The 15,863-nt window shown below is 43.4% G+C and overlaps 1 protein-coding gene and 1 long non-coding RNA gene across 6 annotated transcripts in view; one reads left to right on the top strand and one right to left on the bottom strand.

The window, feature by feature from the left end:
- Positions 1-9,058, top strand: part of LOC126918926 (uncharacterized) — a 136,800-nt gene extending 127,742 nt beyond the window's left edge. The window contains exons 5-6 of one of the 2 annotated variants that reach the window (XR_007711464.1): positions 8,290-8,617; positions 8,685-9,058. This is a non-coding gene — a long non-coding RNA (uncharacterized LOC126918926). Of the gene's footprint in view, positions 1-3,741; positions 4,592-8,289; positions 8,618-8,684 lie in introns of those variants that run through there. The other variant, XR_007711466.1, reaches the window with a different exon arrangement.
- The window catches only part of LOC126918872 (insulin-like peptide receptor), a 116,846-nt gene that overhangs the window by 79,586 nt on the left and 21,397 nt on the right, over positions 1-15,863 (bottom strand). For all 4 annotated transcript variants that reach the window (XR_007711449.1, XM_050727328.1, XM_050727330.1 and 1 more), the window contains one exon: positions 386-1,706. Coding sequence is in view for 3 of the 4 variants with exons in the window: in XM_050727328.1 (XP_050583285.1) it covers positions 386-1,064 (679 nt within the window). In the remaining variant the exon portion in view is untranslated. The remainder of the gene's footprint in view (positions 1-385; positions 1,707-15,863) is intronic.

Genomic DNA, 15,863 nt, shown 5'->3' on the forward strand with positions numbered 1-15,863 from the left:
AATTACAAGATATTTATCGCGCACATATGCTGAGTAAAAAAAAAAAAATTAGCGTACGGTATGAATTTCCGAATATTCTGTATAACACATAATATGTTCATAAAAGTCGCCTACAAGAATTCGAAAACTTTCGTCAGCCTGTTCATTCGTTTTTCCTTAATTAACGTAAAATGATTCTGAGCTTTCCTTTTAATTCGATCGAATAATGAAATTGAATATTTTATAACCATCGTTTGATATGTTTGCACGCGAGGATCGAAAAAATGAGTTTCGGATGTTACAGGCAACGCATTAACCGAGCGTACTCCTCTTGCCATGTGCCGTCTCGAATGTCATCTCTCCCGAGCGACGAACGGTAGATACAGACGTAACTGATCGAACTCACCTCCCTCTTCTTTGGAGGAACCTCTTGACATTCCCTTTTGCAGGTTCGCGGAAGTGGAGGGCACGAGTACCAATAGGAACAAAATCGTCCAGGCTAACGCATGCTTCTGCCTGGTCCAGCAAAACGATCTCTCCGGCCTCAAACTCCACCGTACGACGCTGGAGACGTAGCTGGTCGAGGAAGCGTCAGACACCAACCTGTCGCGCTGTGATATCTTGGAGGAAATCATGGTGTGATTTACGTCACGATTCACCACTTGTCGTTGCCCGCGTCTTGTTATTCGATCGAAACGTCCTTCCGTGCTTTTCTCGTCTAGCGTGGAATAATCGCAGCTTCGTCCACGAAGACGCTCGCAGAGATCGCAAACGTTGCTTTGATTTTGGCGATTCGGCAAGAAGAGAGAAAGTGGCGGTCCGTCGTGTCCTGGAGTGGCACTGCCTGACCAACAGTGACAATGACGGAGGACACTGTTCGCATCTTCGCTAGTGTCAGTCAGACGGCAGGTGGTTTCGCAGATCCAGGTCGTGGTGGAAGAACAATCGTTGACAGGGTTAGCGTTGGTCGAGAGACGGGAGGAGGTCGTGGCGGCAACCTTCGCGAGAGTCACGGCGATCGTCGACTCCTCGGACGCCGCTACGCTACCACCGAGCCTGCGCGTGCACCACGTTAACGGCTCCATGTTTGGATTTCTCGCAGATGATGGACAAAAAATTTTCCGGATAATCGTCACTTCGAAGACGAACCTTCGAAGAACAGGATTCGATATTCTTCTCTGCTGTCTTTCGCCTACACTGACTCAAACGGCTCTCTCTCTCGCTATCTTGTCGTTCATCTTCCTCGAACTCGATCCAGTCTTCTGGTTCTTCTTGAAGATTTCTCGATGAACGTGTTTCTTTATTTTTTTTCTTACTCGAAGAAGAATCGAAGATGCGGTGGATGAAGATTCGAGGAAGATCGACGAGACTCAGGACCAATTGGAGATTCCTGCGGTCGATGGTAGAAGAGACATCTCTCCTCGCGCTGTTGTACAGTTGTTCGGGCTCAATCCTGTATCGAGGATGAGCCGAATATCAGTCCCTTCCGATGAAGAAATAACATCGATGACTAGGTAGGTTGAATGGCGCCATCGATTTCGACTTCGATCCAAGTTGAGTTTAACGAATCAAACCACAGGACCTTGCCACTCGTCTCACAGTACACAGTCGATTTTCTCTCTCCTTTGTGAGAACACTTTCAACCTCCGCTGCTTAACACTTTCGCCGACATGTGCGAATCGTTTTCGTATCCTGTTTCTTCGCCGATATTCCCATCAATTAATATCCTGCAATCAGAAAATTATAACGTATGAATCATACGACTGGTTACAGGTATCGATTTAGTATCGTCTTTTGTGCACGCATTTTATCATATACGTTTGAATTCGCCCGATTTCCTCATAGAAGGCTCGATTGAATAAACAGCCGCTAGGCGATGATATTTAACCGGAACCCGATGTACTTGGCGGACAAGGTAAATACATATCAGGAAATAAATGTTCGCATGAATTTTATGTAGGAAAACGTCAATATTTAACCCGGAGGGCGAACGCGATTTAATCGGCCACCGTCTGGCTAACGCATGCCCTTCACTGCGCTCGTCCACCACGATGAAGAACTATTTACGAGCCAATTTTTCTCCGACCTCGCTACATTCAACGTATATGTATATGTAATCTGGTATAATTACGGTTTTTTGTAACGTGTTCATCGATCGACTCGAAAATCAACGTGGATTAAATTCGATGTTTTTTAAACCAGAGTAGCTGCGAATGAAAAGGTTATTGTTTATCGGGCGATTTATTCGGCCATATTATGCAGAAAGTCATCGATCCTCAAAATTCTAGAATACTAATTAAACTTAGTATGGATTCCATGTCATTATCGCGTATCATTATTGTTATTATTCACGAGTATAGCCCGATAATACATTTTACATTACGTTCATTGCTGGACACGGATATTTCTTATACAAATAGAATTAAAAAAATGAAACGAGAGATGGCGGGTTGGCTGTGTTATTCACTTGCGTAACGTAAGTTTGAAGCTTACGCTTAAAAGAAATTGAAGAATCGAAACAAAAGTCCAGAATATCGACATAAAAGTTGGATAGCTTCGGATAATTCTATCCATGGGATGTCACTCACCATGTTAGTTAGTTAGTTTTTAAAGGTAACGTACCAGATAGAAGCCTTTCCCTTATGTGTCTAATGTGTCAATATTGTGTTCTTTATTTTGCAAAAAATTGTCAACTCATAGAACAACTACTATGCAATAAAATTATCGAAACTACCAAGGTACAGTTCCACTTTAGGTTTATAATTATCTCGCAGAAAACGTCCAAATCACTTGGTTATGGTTAAGCAAAATGAACTCTCCAATTCTCTTGAAATAATAAATAATAAATCAAAAATATGAAATAATAAATCAACATTATCTACCAATGTCAAACGTAAACTTATATCAAACGCAAAGCTTAAAACTTTACAATAAATGAAGCACCTCGTTCCGCAGATCGTTTAAATTTTTATGATAAATTAAACAGTGACAATAGACTTATCGAAGACAATGAGGGCTTCAACGTAAAACGTCTTGACTTTACCTACTCTCAGGAACTACAGAAATTTAAAATAATATTAATTATACTAGTCGTTATTGGATAAGCCATTGAAAAACACTGTAAGAAAATGAAAGGAAATGAAATATACCTAATAAAGCTACTCTTCTTTAAGAATAAAAATCTTCAAACTAAATTTATTCAATTTCGCATGATTGAGGTTTTTAACATAACATGGTCCGATTAAAAGTCGATTGACTCTAACGAGAGATATTTTATTTCGACGGAGGTTAAGAGGGCACACCTCGCTAATAGTTTCTTCTTAATTTTCTTCGAATCTTTGCATAGAGTATTGCGCCAAAGCAATTTACAAAGTGACAATCGAGGAATTGTTTGCTTCAAATAAGAAAATGTAGTTTCTTCAAATGTAGGTAATTCGAGTTTTTCGTGTCATACGTGATATGCGGTATTATTGTACGAACAATGGGCATTTGATCGACAATAAAGTTACAAGATCTTTTTCCATCCGGGAAAAATGTCGTCTTAAAACGTTTCTTACATTTTTCTCGAAACCATGTCTTTTGGCATGGCCGTAACGAAATTCCCAAAACTATTGGGTTGGCAACTAAATATCCCACGTCACATTCGACGTAATATGTATTCTCCCATTCAGCATAACGTATTGTACAATTTAGACGAATAAGAGTACTTTCATATCTCAATTATTCGTGGAAATGTTTGACGTGGGAAATTGAATGTTTCAGATTTTAGCTTGGAAAAGCGTAAATGAAACGTGAAGGGTGTACGACGCGAAGCGAAGCTATTTCCACGGCATAATTACGATCACTTTAGGAAACGACGGAGAAACGTTGTTTTTGGGTCCGTTCAACGTCGTGGTAGATTTTCTCGAGTCAACGTTTATCTTTTTAATCCATTTCCTAAATAATTTCCACTGGTAGAACTTTAAGAGAGATGGATAGGGTAAAATTGAAAAATCCATCTCGTTGCTCTTGTTACAAAAGGCTTCCGCTATGAGACACGAAAAACGCGGATGCGTCAGGCGAGAAGATCGACGGATCCCGGAGGCTATAAATCCAATTAAAATTGGAAAGTTGTGCGGCTGTTGTAACTGCGGCAGCTCGCGGCCGATTTGAGGGCGCACAAAGCTCGTCCGCTCGGCGTGTGTCGGCGAGCAATATTCGCGAGGACGCGTAGGATAGAGCATCATCGTCCAGGAATGTTTGTTTGCGAAATTCGCCGCTGTGGAGCGGCCAAACGGTGCTTTTCATTACGCGAAGCCCTATACACCGGACCCTTTCCGTTGGACCGCCGCCCACAGCGTCGCTCTCAACGCTGTCCAGGGTTTACGTTGCCCTAGCTGCCCTTTCACTTCGTCACGCCTCTTTCCACACTCTATCTATGCAACTAGTATCTTTTTTATTACTATGTTATTTTATTTACAGAGATTTACTTCTGCTGTTTTAAAGATCAATGGTAGGTTTTTATTTACCAGATCTTATATTTCTTCTGTTATTGATTAAACTTTTACCTTCTATTTCTGTTGTTTTATGTCTATTACGAAGAAGTTTAATAAATACAATTGCGAACGCACAATTCGTTTCGTAAATTAAGAACCTACAGATCTAGAACCTTTGTATAGAATTCTGCACGGATTTGCCATACTAATTGCAAGAATATTGGTGGATCGTAAAAGCGCATTGGTAAGAGTGATTTGATTCGAATCGAATTAGGGTTGGTATTTGTCGGTTTACTCAAATTAATGGAAAAATTGGAGCTGCCTTCTTGTTACAGCGGTCCCTTCGATTAGTAGACGTGACCGTATGAGATTGAAGTAAATCTAATTCATTACTGTCAATCGGACACATATTCTCGCCAGCTCGGCACAGTACTTTTACTTTTACGACTGTTTCTAGCTTGAAATTCAACCGTCTGATTGGTCGGTACGAGGATCGTTAGTTTAGAAGCGGGACGCACGCTCGCTCAAAGTAGAATACTTAACGAGTTGGCTACTGAGCTAGCCACGTACTCTGTTCTAAGAATAGAGGAACATACTTCAATGAACACGTCATCCATCGTCATTCATCGCTACGAATTCAGGCCATCGAGTTTTGATAAAACTCATTGCCCGTTCGAACCGACCGTTTCGCGAGGCTTCTCCCTCTGGTGCTCCGTGCATCTTGAGTCGTCGCGAAAGCAACTAAAAGCAGCAACCGGCGAGACGTTTCTTCGTCCGACGCGTATGATATCTCGATGTCCACGCGCGCAGATACCCTCTCGTTCTACGCTTTATAACTGGAGAGGGACGATCTAATATTAGTTCCAGCGACCCGTGAAATCGTCACTCTGTTTTCACAATGTCGACCCTCTTGCAACTATAACGAAGAACGACTCTTTGACTTGTATTCGTTCGACTCGAGAAAGAGAACCGTAAATTAATAATCGAACCGAGTTCATTTACCTCCTGATTGCAGACTCGTTTTGCTCGATCAAACGAAAGGAAAACATGGTTTGTCGATGACAAGAACGATAAACCTTTGTTTTGCTCTTCTGTACGGTGGAACGGTCCGCGCGAGAGTTCTATGGCTAGTTTCACACAGGAATATGTGTACCACGATAAGCATTCAGTGTTTCTAGTCACGTTCTAAAAGTTCGTATGGATTCTATGAAGTGTCAGTCGTCAATTAGAGATAAACATGGAATTAGAGCGATGCGAGTATATCTCTCGTTTCAGTTTAAATTTAGCACAACATTTGATTCGAATTATGGGAAAAAAGATAAAGAATTGACGGTAGAGGAACGTTATTGTACTTTAACTAAACTGGGAATATATAAAAAATAAATTCATATTTTTATGCGTCTAATTAGAAAAAGGGGAACCTAAGTAGAGAATTGTTTAACCTATTAAATATTGTAGCAAATAGTATTCTTTCGATATTTCACGTATATTCGCATGTTATGTGCACTTTGTATATTTTTACATCTTAGTATTTCCCACAAACTCATAAAAATCTGTTAGTCTAATTATAACATGTAATATATAAGAAAAAAAAATCAAGCTATTTCAAGATTAAATTGCAGCAGGTGTACGAATGCTCGTGGGCGGTAACGTATGTAGGTACATCTCTGTGTAGAACTAGCCTATCCATAGAAACAGCACCGCTCATCCGCGAGCATCGCTGACTAACACGGTATTTTCTACTTTCCCGCGGACACGGACCGTGGCTTGGAATGTCCATTCAACAATCGCGATTCTCACGATCTCGAATAATTGTTTACAGTCGATCATACGGAACGAACGATGGCAATGTCCTCTATCCGTAAATTAGATCGACGTGAAGTAAAAAACGACCGCAGCATGCATCCATCCAGCGAACAATATCATCGTTTACGAGAGTAAGAATCGCGTGAAATCAACGATGGTACGTAATCTCGCGTGTTTCTTGTCTGACTTCTTCGATGAAGACGTCATCGCGTGGCGCCAACCGTATAAATGACCGACGAACAAATCATCGGCGAGCAAATACTCTTGACAGATACCTAATCGTAATTTATGACAAAGGGGTAAGAAATTCACACGGTAAGTAGCTTGAACAAATAAGACGACTGCATTATGGACGCGTGCTTGCAAAACACCGTTCTGGTTACCATGACACTCGGGTTAAGTAACGTGATTCGATTGAAGGTATATTTTTCTTGCTAACGAGCGATAATTGATTTATTGCGTATGAAGGGGTCAGCCGGGCCGTATACGCGGTAGCACGCGCCCTGGTACCGAGCGATCCGCTCCATTAAATCTCCGCTGCCCCGTCCTCTCCGCTCCCAATACGCTTCTTACCACTTCGTTCAACCAGACGACGACGACGAAGATGACGATGACGACGATGACCGATAACGATCGTTGCCACCCATCGGATTGTCAATCGTTAACATCTCGTTCGTCTGGAAAGCTTCCACTTAAAATCGATTCGATCGATTGAACGTCGGTCGACCCTGGTGTCGAAATTTTCGTTTCGCGACCGGACAATCGATGGTATCGTGAGGCTGAGAATGTAACGCCGTCACCATCGTTTCTGTCAGAGCGTTAACATTTCGTCGCAAGTTTATTCTCCCAGTATCGTCTCGACTTCCCGTACACTTCGTCTTTACGGGATTTTTATGGGATGCGTATTTCTTCCAGCGGCAACAAAATTATACAGAGTGTCTATAATCTCGAAGACGAGCGTGTGCTATCTGGTCGAACGATCATTTATTCCGAAAAGTTGCGTAGAAGACAGCGAAAGGGGTGAGGGAATGCGGATTTCGATGGTTCCTGAGAAAACCGCATCGGGTGGAAAAGTTGCCAATTAATCACAGATTATAAACTATTGGAAAAATCGATTGGCATTTAAAGCATCTACCTATCCGGTTCTCTGTCTCTCTCTGTGTGTACGTGAACACCAAAACAAGCTAAAGAAGTAGCACTAACAAGAGTTTAAAAAGGCAGGGAAACTAGATCGCGTGACTATTCTCAGAACAAAGTAAATTTTAAAACGCGGAGGAACAGTTCGGCTAAACTGTAGGGAAAAAGAAGCGATTATGCTCCTTCTCTGTGTACCACGGAGAATAGGTAAGAGACTTTTCAGGGCATTGAAAAAAAGTCGGAATGAAGTTTGTTCCGGCGTCGAAACGCACTGCAACGTAAAAAAAAAAGGGGAGTGAGAAGAAGAACTAGCGAGATACCTGTCTTTTACAAGCACTTCCGTGCAGCGTAGAGACCTAGAAAACAACTGGATTGTACATGCTTTAAACACGTTCTACGTTGTTCTCTATTATCGATCGTTCTACAACACCCGAGCGCGTGGGAAAAAGCAGAGGGCTTCGGTCCTTCGGGAAACGAACCAACGCAACGAAGAGCTGGAACAAACTCGCACGACTCGTATATCTGTAAAAGGGGTCGCCGACCAAGATGTATGCATAATCACGAAACTCGTCATAATGTAGAAACGCTTGTCCCACGGAGCAGCCTGCGGGGATGCTTTTTAATCACGCTTTTATTCGGTTGTCAAAGGAAAATACCTAGGTGGTGAAACGCCCTATTTAACATTGTAATGCAATATTATTAAGAAACATAAATAAATTGACTTACATGTCGTTTCATGGAGGAAAAATGTATTGGAATAATAAATACTCGATAGAAATCCATCGAAAAAATTAGAAAGATGACAGTGTAATAAATACGTACTTCAATTTTATCGAAGTTTATGAAATTTTTAGGGAAACTGGAGCTTGCTCACAAATATAATTTCTCATAGGAAATCCCGTCTTTCGGTCGAGAAAAATACAATAACGGATGACCACTCTTCGCAGCGTATTCCATCCGAAATGCTTCTAGCCTTCCTCTTGTTGGCTGACAGACGAGATAGCGCGACGGGAGCTAAAATATCCACGCGGGATGCAAATAAAGCCGACGTAGTCCGTCACATGTCGATTCGTCGCTTCGACACGTGCTCGTACCGCTATTTATCCGTATCCGTGATACGTATCGCGCTAATCGAAGAATATATTTCACTGGGAACGATGAAACGTTCTCGGGATTCGAGATCGCTGTAATGGTTAAACATCAAACTTGAACGTTAACCGGTAAGTGGATTAATTCAACATGTCCAGAAAAGTTTCCACGACTGTTGTTATGTCTCTTTTTTCGTAGGGATTATTGGAACAATCGTAGCGTGGTCCGTTAACGACGGAGATCTTTCTTGATCAAATACGACGGGGATGGCGTGACACAAACAGACAAGTCAGTCACTAGGAGTACATCGTGAAACGCGAATCGTTCTATTTACTCTATAGTTAAAGTTGCTTGATAAAAATATACCAAACTAACAAAAAACATAAATAAATCAATCCAAATATTTATTGTCCGAATATTTTTAGAAGTAACTATAAACACTGAGCACGTTCAGCGAGTACTGTTAACAGAGAGTACAGTTATAAGTATTAAAACTATAAGCTTTTCATAAAGCAACATTACGCTGCGTGTTTGTACCGCTGCTAAACGAGATTGTTCGTTTTTGTATAACTAAAAATCCCCGGGAAAAATACAGGGATAATAAAAACGAACGAAAAACTAAACATACAAAGAGATAGGCAGTCTGAATTTTTCCGTGTATGTCGAACGAACAAACGAATGTCGACATGAAAAAATCCATGAGCTCACGGATGATTCGCTTTAAAGACCGATTACCGAGTGCTCTTCGCTCGGATAGCGATTACGCGTCATCGGTTGGAAAAACATTTCAGTCAGATTAGCCGTACCGGAAACGGACGATCTGCCGCGCTTTTGATCCGTCGTCCGTCCGTTTTATGCGTCGCGACGCGGTCTTCCCGCGCCCCTGTGCCACGGTGCGTGCGTGCCGCGTGTAGTCGGTGCATCAAGTGAAACGAAGAACGAGGAAGATGGGTACATTGTTGGTCGCAGCGATGCACTGGAGTGGGGAGGATAGTAGCGCACACACACGGCGGCCAGATAGTGGGGAGAAGTAGGGGGTTGAAGGGGAAGGGGGAAGCAATCGACTGGTGAACGAGGCGGCAAGGGACGGAGTGGGGAAACATGGTGAAGTACGGTCGACGCGAAACACAGGAGAAGTACGGAGAGAAAAGGAGGGGGCAGTAGGCCGCAGGCTTCATTCACCACGCCGCTACGTTCTACTATGAAGTGTTTGTGTTCGCGTTTGCCGGTCCGTCGACACCGACCATCCGACCACGTTTATCTTTCCCTCTCTCACGCTCGGCGCTTGTTCTAATTCTCTCTCCTCGTCGCTCACTTTCGCGTATCACCTGTCACGCGCTTCAAACGGAAGTCTACCGAGACTAGGCATCGTATAATGGTGACGCGTTTTCGTGAAGTTCGCGCCAGAGATTTCGCTAACTTACAGATATTTTGGCTGCCTTTTTTCATATGTAATATTTCCTAGATTTAGGATGTCACAGGTATTTTACGTAGAACCGTGTTACGTGGCACCGTGGAAATTTGATAGAATCGTAGAAGATTTCGATAGAATTCTATGATTTAGTATGTCATCCACGTGCCACAGCGCTGCGAGAATTTAAAGCTGTGAATTCCAACGGTCGGTGTTCCGTAAAAATAGAAGTCGCCTAGGGTATCGGTTCAACGCACTGAAAACACGGTAGCTCTTATACCGAATCGTAGCCGCGAAAGGAAACGGCAGGAAGAGAAGGAGATGGAGGACAGGAAGAAAAAGAAAAAGAATAGGAAGAAGAGGGAGCGATGCGTGCGAGAGAAAGAAAGGGTCACTGTGGAATTAGACGCAGGCCACGGTGTCTTTCTTTCCTTCGAAGCGGTACACTACGTCGCATCGAGCTTCTCTATTGTCTTTTTCGAACACGCTCGATGCGTGGTTGGTTATTCGCGTACCTACAGTGTTGCGGACCGACTGAATGGGAGAGAAAAGATGGTCGATACTCGTTCTTCGTCGCTAAAGGTTCGTTCAAACACGGTCGGTAGTTCGGTCAAGTAGCAGGTAAAGTCGAATTTACACTGTTTCATTCTGGATGATCACTGCGGATGATTCGTCGTAATACCTTGCTTCCCTCGTTTCATCCGCAATGATCCTCCAATACGAACAGTGTAAATTCGGCTTTACCTGCTACTTGGCTGAACTACCGGCCGTGTCTGAACCAGCCTTAATGCTCGTTCGACTCCTCTCTCCGGTCCTGCCATTCCACGAGAAGAATCTCGTATATCGACTCCGCAGCCCCTTCTTCTTCGATTTAACGAGTCGAACCTTTGACCAATCGCTGGCGAGGATCGTAGCAAACGACGACGCCGCACCGAGTAATGGTACTTGAGAAGCTACATACGCACTACATTCATGGGTTTCTGGCTGGTGTCGCGTCAATAGCTACAGAGGTCCATGAGCGAACAACAAAGACAATCACGTCACCTCGTTCCTCGATCCATCGCGGCACGCTCTAGCCGCGTGTCCATAGGTCTTGCGAATCTTTTTTTCCAACTTGTCTCGTTTTGTCTGGCTCCGCTTCTCTCGCAGACTTTACATTCGTACGCGACACTCCGTTCTATCTTGGAACGCAGTCGTTGCGCAGACTGCGTTCCTCGTCCTCTATTTGCTTCATTTCTCGATTTCCACCGAGTCGCACGCGGTCCCTCGCTTTCTTCCATACCGCGCGTTTTTCTCGCCGCGTCACATTCCTCCTCCGCTTTCATAAAACGACCGCATATGAAGACCATAGAGAGGAAGAACACGATAACCAATCTTAAAATTTAATAACTAAATAACTATGTTATTAAAGTTGTGCCTGTATTTGTGAGATTAAGAACGCAGTTTTACATCTTATTGAACATTCCAAAATTGTCGATTGTCCTGATATTAAACACGCAGATACAAGATTTGACAGAGGTTCGTGATCTATCTTTAGAAAACTGGGTATATTTTCGAAGCTCAGCCACCAAGGGCCACGAAAATAATAAAATCGACAAATATGGACACGTCATGGTCTTTCGTATATGTTTAAACACACGATACCAAGAAGAAGAGCAAAGAATCGAGAATTTCGAGAGCAAAATTCGCGACATTTTGTAGCAAGCGGTGTACGCGACCTGTTTTCCAGCTACTTTTTCTCCTTCCCCTGAATAAATTTACATAGTAACGATGGGCCGCGCTTACGTTTACGGTTTACGTTGTACTAAGCTGCTTCTTCTCGTCCCTTTTGTAGGTCATACTAAAATTCGTCGTACGAAACTGATGAAAAGCAGCATTCTCATTAGATTTAGAAAACGCAAATAGTCACGTAATCGGACTACGACGACTACGCTTTTTGCCTTGTGGAACGCGGCAGAGATTCTTTTATTACGATTCGGTCTCAGTGCCGGTTGTTTTGAAAGCTAGAGTGCCACAGGCGATAAAGCCGAACGTAATGAGATATAGGTAATGCCAGCCTGGAGTGGCGACAAACACAACCAGTACCTCTATCATTGTGTAAATAAAATTACGCGCTGTACGAAGGTGCGCGTGCAAAGAGGAACGCACGCGCGTTCTCCCGTCCCGAACAGCTCCCTTCGTTGAATTCCTCACCCGCCCAGCGTCCATTATCTCGTCGAATCTTCGGCTTCCAATGCCCTCCGACGCGAGTTCGTATCGACCAACTTGGACTAGAAAACTCTGAAGTATACTTCGCCACCTACGACTATAATATCGTAACCACTACCTGCATTTTCTATTAAAAACTCCATATCGTACACACGTAGGATTCTCAAAAATCATCGTCGCGATACAACGAGGTAAAAATGGAGGTAAAAATGGAGGGAAAAGTCGAGGTAAAAGTCGACGTAAAATCGAGATAAAACGATCGACGAGGTAAACGAGAGAAGAAATCCTTCGAATGTAGCCAACGGCCCGGTCAAAGGATCGATACCTGCGGCACGTCGTCCTTGTACGGGAAAACGTAACGAGGTCGAGTAATTTTCGATACTCGTCGGAACGGAGGAGGTCGTGGTGGATGCTCGCGGCGTCGTTATTTCAAAGTTTCCAGGCGGTTCGTAGGCGATACACGATATCCTGGTGCATTGTCAATTCGAGCATCCGCGCGCGGACCGTGAACCGTGGAACGCGCCATTCCTTGCCGCGTCCACTCCGCGCGCCGGCTCGCTCGTTCAATGAACTCCCCCGGCCGTGGTAGCAGTGTGGAGTGGTGCGACGCATCCGAACGTTCCACCGCCACAGCGCACCACACAAATCCATGTGAGAACCACTGAAACGTACAAAGTCGCAGGCTCGAGGTGGCTCGGAGGCGGTCGGCCGCGTTCGTCGACGCCCGTTGCGTTTCGGCGAATTTCGGCCTGCTGACAGCAGTGCTCCGTTGCGGGAAGAATTCGAACGTCGCGTCGTCGCGTTCCTTAAGTGCGTGGCGCGCGCACGATCCTCGCCGGACGAGACAGACGAATAAATTAATTGCAATTTATACGGTCCCGGTACCGGCGACCGCGATGCAAATTCCAGGCTAGCCGAGGCTCTCTGTTGCGTCTCGCCGATTGCCTTTAACGCGGTTACAGCCGCCAGTCGTTAGCGAAAACAGGTTACATCTAGAAACCCGAAATAAGTCGACCAACGACCACGTCTCGCGGTACCATCTCTATCGTGTTTGAAATCTACAGTTTCTAGAAAGTAGCGATACGTGGTTTCTTCGGACGTTCAGAAAAATGTCAATTTATATTTTAATTCGAATTTCACAAGATTACTTGCGTATCGTTGAATATTGTCTCGGTTATCAACGGAGAAATTATTCGATAATGGAAAAGTGCCCCATTGTGTTGGTAAATAGAGCATAGATTCGATCAGGTAGTGGAGACGATTCGATTGAGAATCACTGGCGTGTAAGGGTGGCTGAGTGAACCAGGGCGTGGGTGGATTATGCGGGTGGTGGGAGAGCACCGGGCGGGAGAAGCAAGGAAGTATGATACTACGCCGCAGTGTAAGGGCTGGTCGATCGATGCCGACCAAAACATTGCCACATGCCTAGCCAACGCGAACGCTCTCCAACGCGTTCTGTAACCCAATTGTTCGCCTAGAATACGTTTTCTAAACGCGATTACGTACACCGTGTTAGCGGTGGGCTCGTTTGCACCTGCAGACCCTGTTAAACGATGTTTGCAAAGGAAAAAAGCTGTTTACGCCGAAGAGATTTCGTTCCCTGAAATTCCTTATTTATCCTCGTTTAAACGTCCTCTATCGTGGCGTCGAACGAAGAAACGTTTCAAGAATGCCAGACAATTAAGCGGACAGTTTCGTGACCGAACGGATTAACAAGTTTTACTAGCTACTTTTTAATTCTCGAATAACAGGATATCAGAAGAGAATGCTCGCCGCAGAACTTTTTCCTCATAATTCTTTTCTGTGGTTGTTCGAGTATTTTAACGAGCATCATTTCCCCTCATTATCCGACAATTCGTTCCAATTATTTAAAAACGTTGCACCGAGGAAAAAAATATATTTCGAGCGCACGCTCCGTTGAGCACCTGATATCAACATCCCCTTTCTCTCGTTACGCCTCATTTTCCTCCATGTTTGTTAAAGGGAACAGCTCGTACGTGAATCCGATAACACTTCAGGTCCGTGTGTATGGAATATTACGATGACGAAGTGCAAAAGATTTCTACGCGTATCGAAATCTGCCACGTGCTCGCGTCAATAGGGAAGGATTAAGGAATTGTAACGTCGAGCTTACGTAACGCGGTATCGACTGGATCGCGTTGTTGTATCGACGCGTGTCAAGGTGACGCTGCGAAACAATATCCGGATAATGAAATGTTTTTAAAATCCAGTGACCACAGAAAATGCACATATGTATTGACAACAGCGGAAATGCAACGAGCAACGCATTAAACAGCTATTGTTGAAATCGAGTGAAATTTGTCTCGGTCGTTTGCGAAAACATCTCCAACTACGATCTTTATCTACGAAAACCTGAATCTTGTCAAATACTTGTTCCTATTAACGCAATTCGCTTTCGAAATATAATAGCAAAGTACAAGGTTATCGAGTTGCGATATCGAATAAGTGTCATTTAAGCAGCGTAGATATTTTCGTAATAATCGCGGTAGATTTCCCATGAAAAACGATAACGCGCAATTTCGATGTCTACTAATTCAGTCTACTAGTTTACAAGAATTGTCAATCTTATCGAGGCACGCCTCTCGGGGGGCGAAAAACAGTAGCACGTGAAACGCGATAATTGAGCAACTTTCATTGAAAAGGATGAATAATAGCAAATTAGAGAACAAATTTATGACTTTGTGCAACATGTATTATAAAATCACTTTTTGGCAACAGGAAATATAAAACGAAATAACGAACAGAGTAGACGATACCAGAACTTTTATCTAGCTTTTTAACATACTACGTTTGAATTGATAATCGTAATGACTCTTGCTCCGTTAACCTGAACATCTCTAAACTACAAACTTCCATAATCGATTCTATTCTGCAATAGAAAGTTAACAAAGACAAATTAAAGTCTCAGCTAGATCGCTCTTAATCCTTGCAAATGTAAATACGATGTAACTTATTTTTTATAGAAACAAAACCTAAGGAAATGTATAATTTTGTAAACTTTTTTCCCCGCGCAACATAAGAATGCTCCCGTATTGAATATCAAGGGAGATCTGATTAGGAAGGCGCGGATCGGCGGATATGCCACTGACGAGATTGATTGTTCGTGGAAGCGAAACCCGGATGCATGCCGAAACCGAGAGAGATTGTTTATGAGATCAATACAGAATTATCGGGCATACGAAATGTTCCATTGAACGAGACGAATACAGAGTCTCGGCAGGCAAGCACGCGAGATCGCGAAGGCTATTACCGAGTATACATACCGGCACGACACAGGCACGCGCACAGATAATTGGAATTGTCGTTCCGCGTACGCGAACCGAAGCATCGCCGCGTTTCTGCCTATCCCACGGCCCTCAAATCTTGCCGAACGTTCGTTTACTGTCACGTATACCGCTGACTATCGAAATTATCCGTCTAACTCGTCTGCCTCAAAATTCACCGAAAATAGATGACAACCTCCCTTTACGCGAGATTGTTGTAGCATATAATTTACCCTTCGATTAATATGGGTCAGATCACCGATGAAGAAGCAATAAACGAAGAATTAATCGGTAAAGAACTTGACTAACGATAATTGGTCTTATATGGTAACGTTGCAATTAATGAGAAATGCAACATTCTGACAAGAAAAATGAAAAACGCGTGGGAAAAAAGATATCAGATCAATGCCATCCGTTACGCTTAATGTGCACGTTAAATTTTAAATTAAATAAGGAAAGAATTAGAAAACTTGC

Source organism: Bombus affinis, chromosome 7 (assembly GCF_024516045.1).
Source record: "Bombus affinis isolate iyBomAffi1 chromosome 7, iyBomAffi1.2, whole genome shotgun sequence".
In the NCBI taxonomy this organism is placed as follows: domain Eukaryota; kingdom Metazoa; phylum Arthropoda; class Insecta; order Hymenoptera; family Apidae; genus Bombus; species Bombus affinis.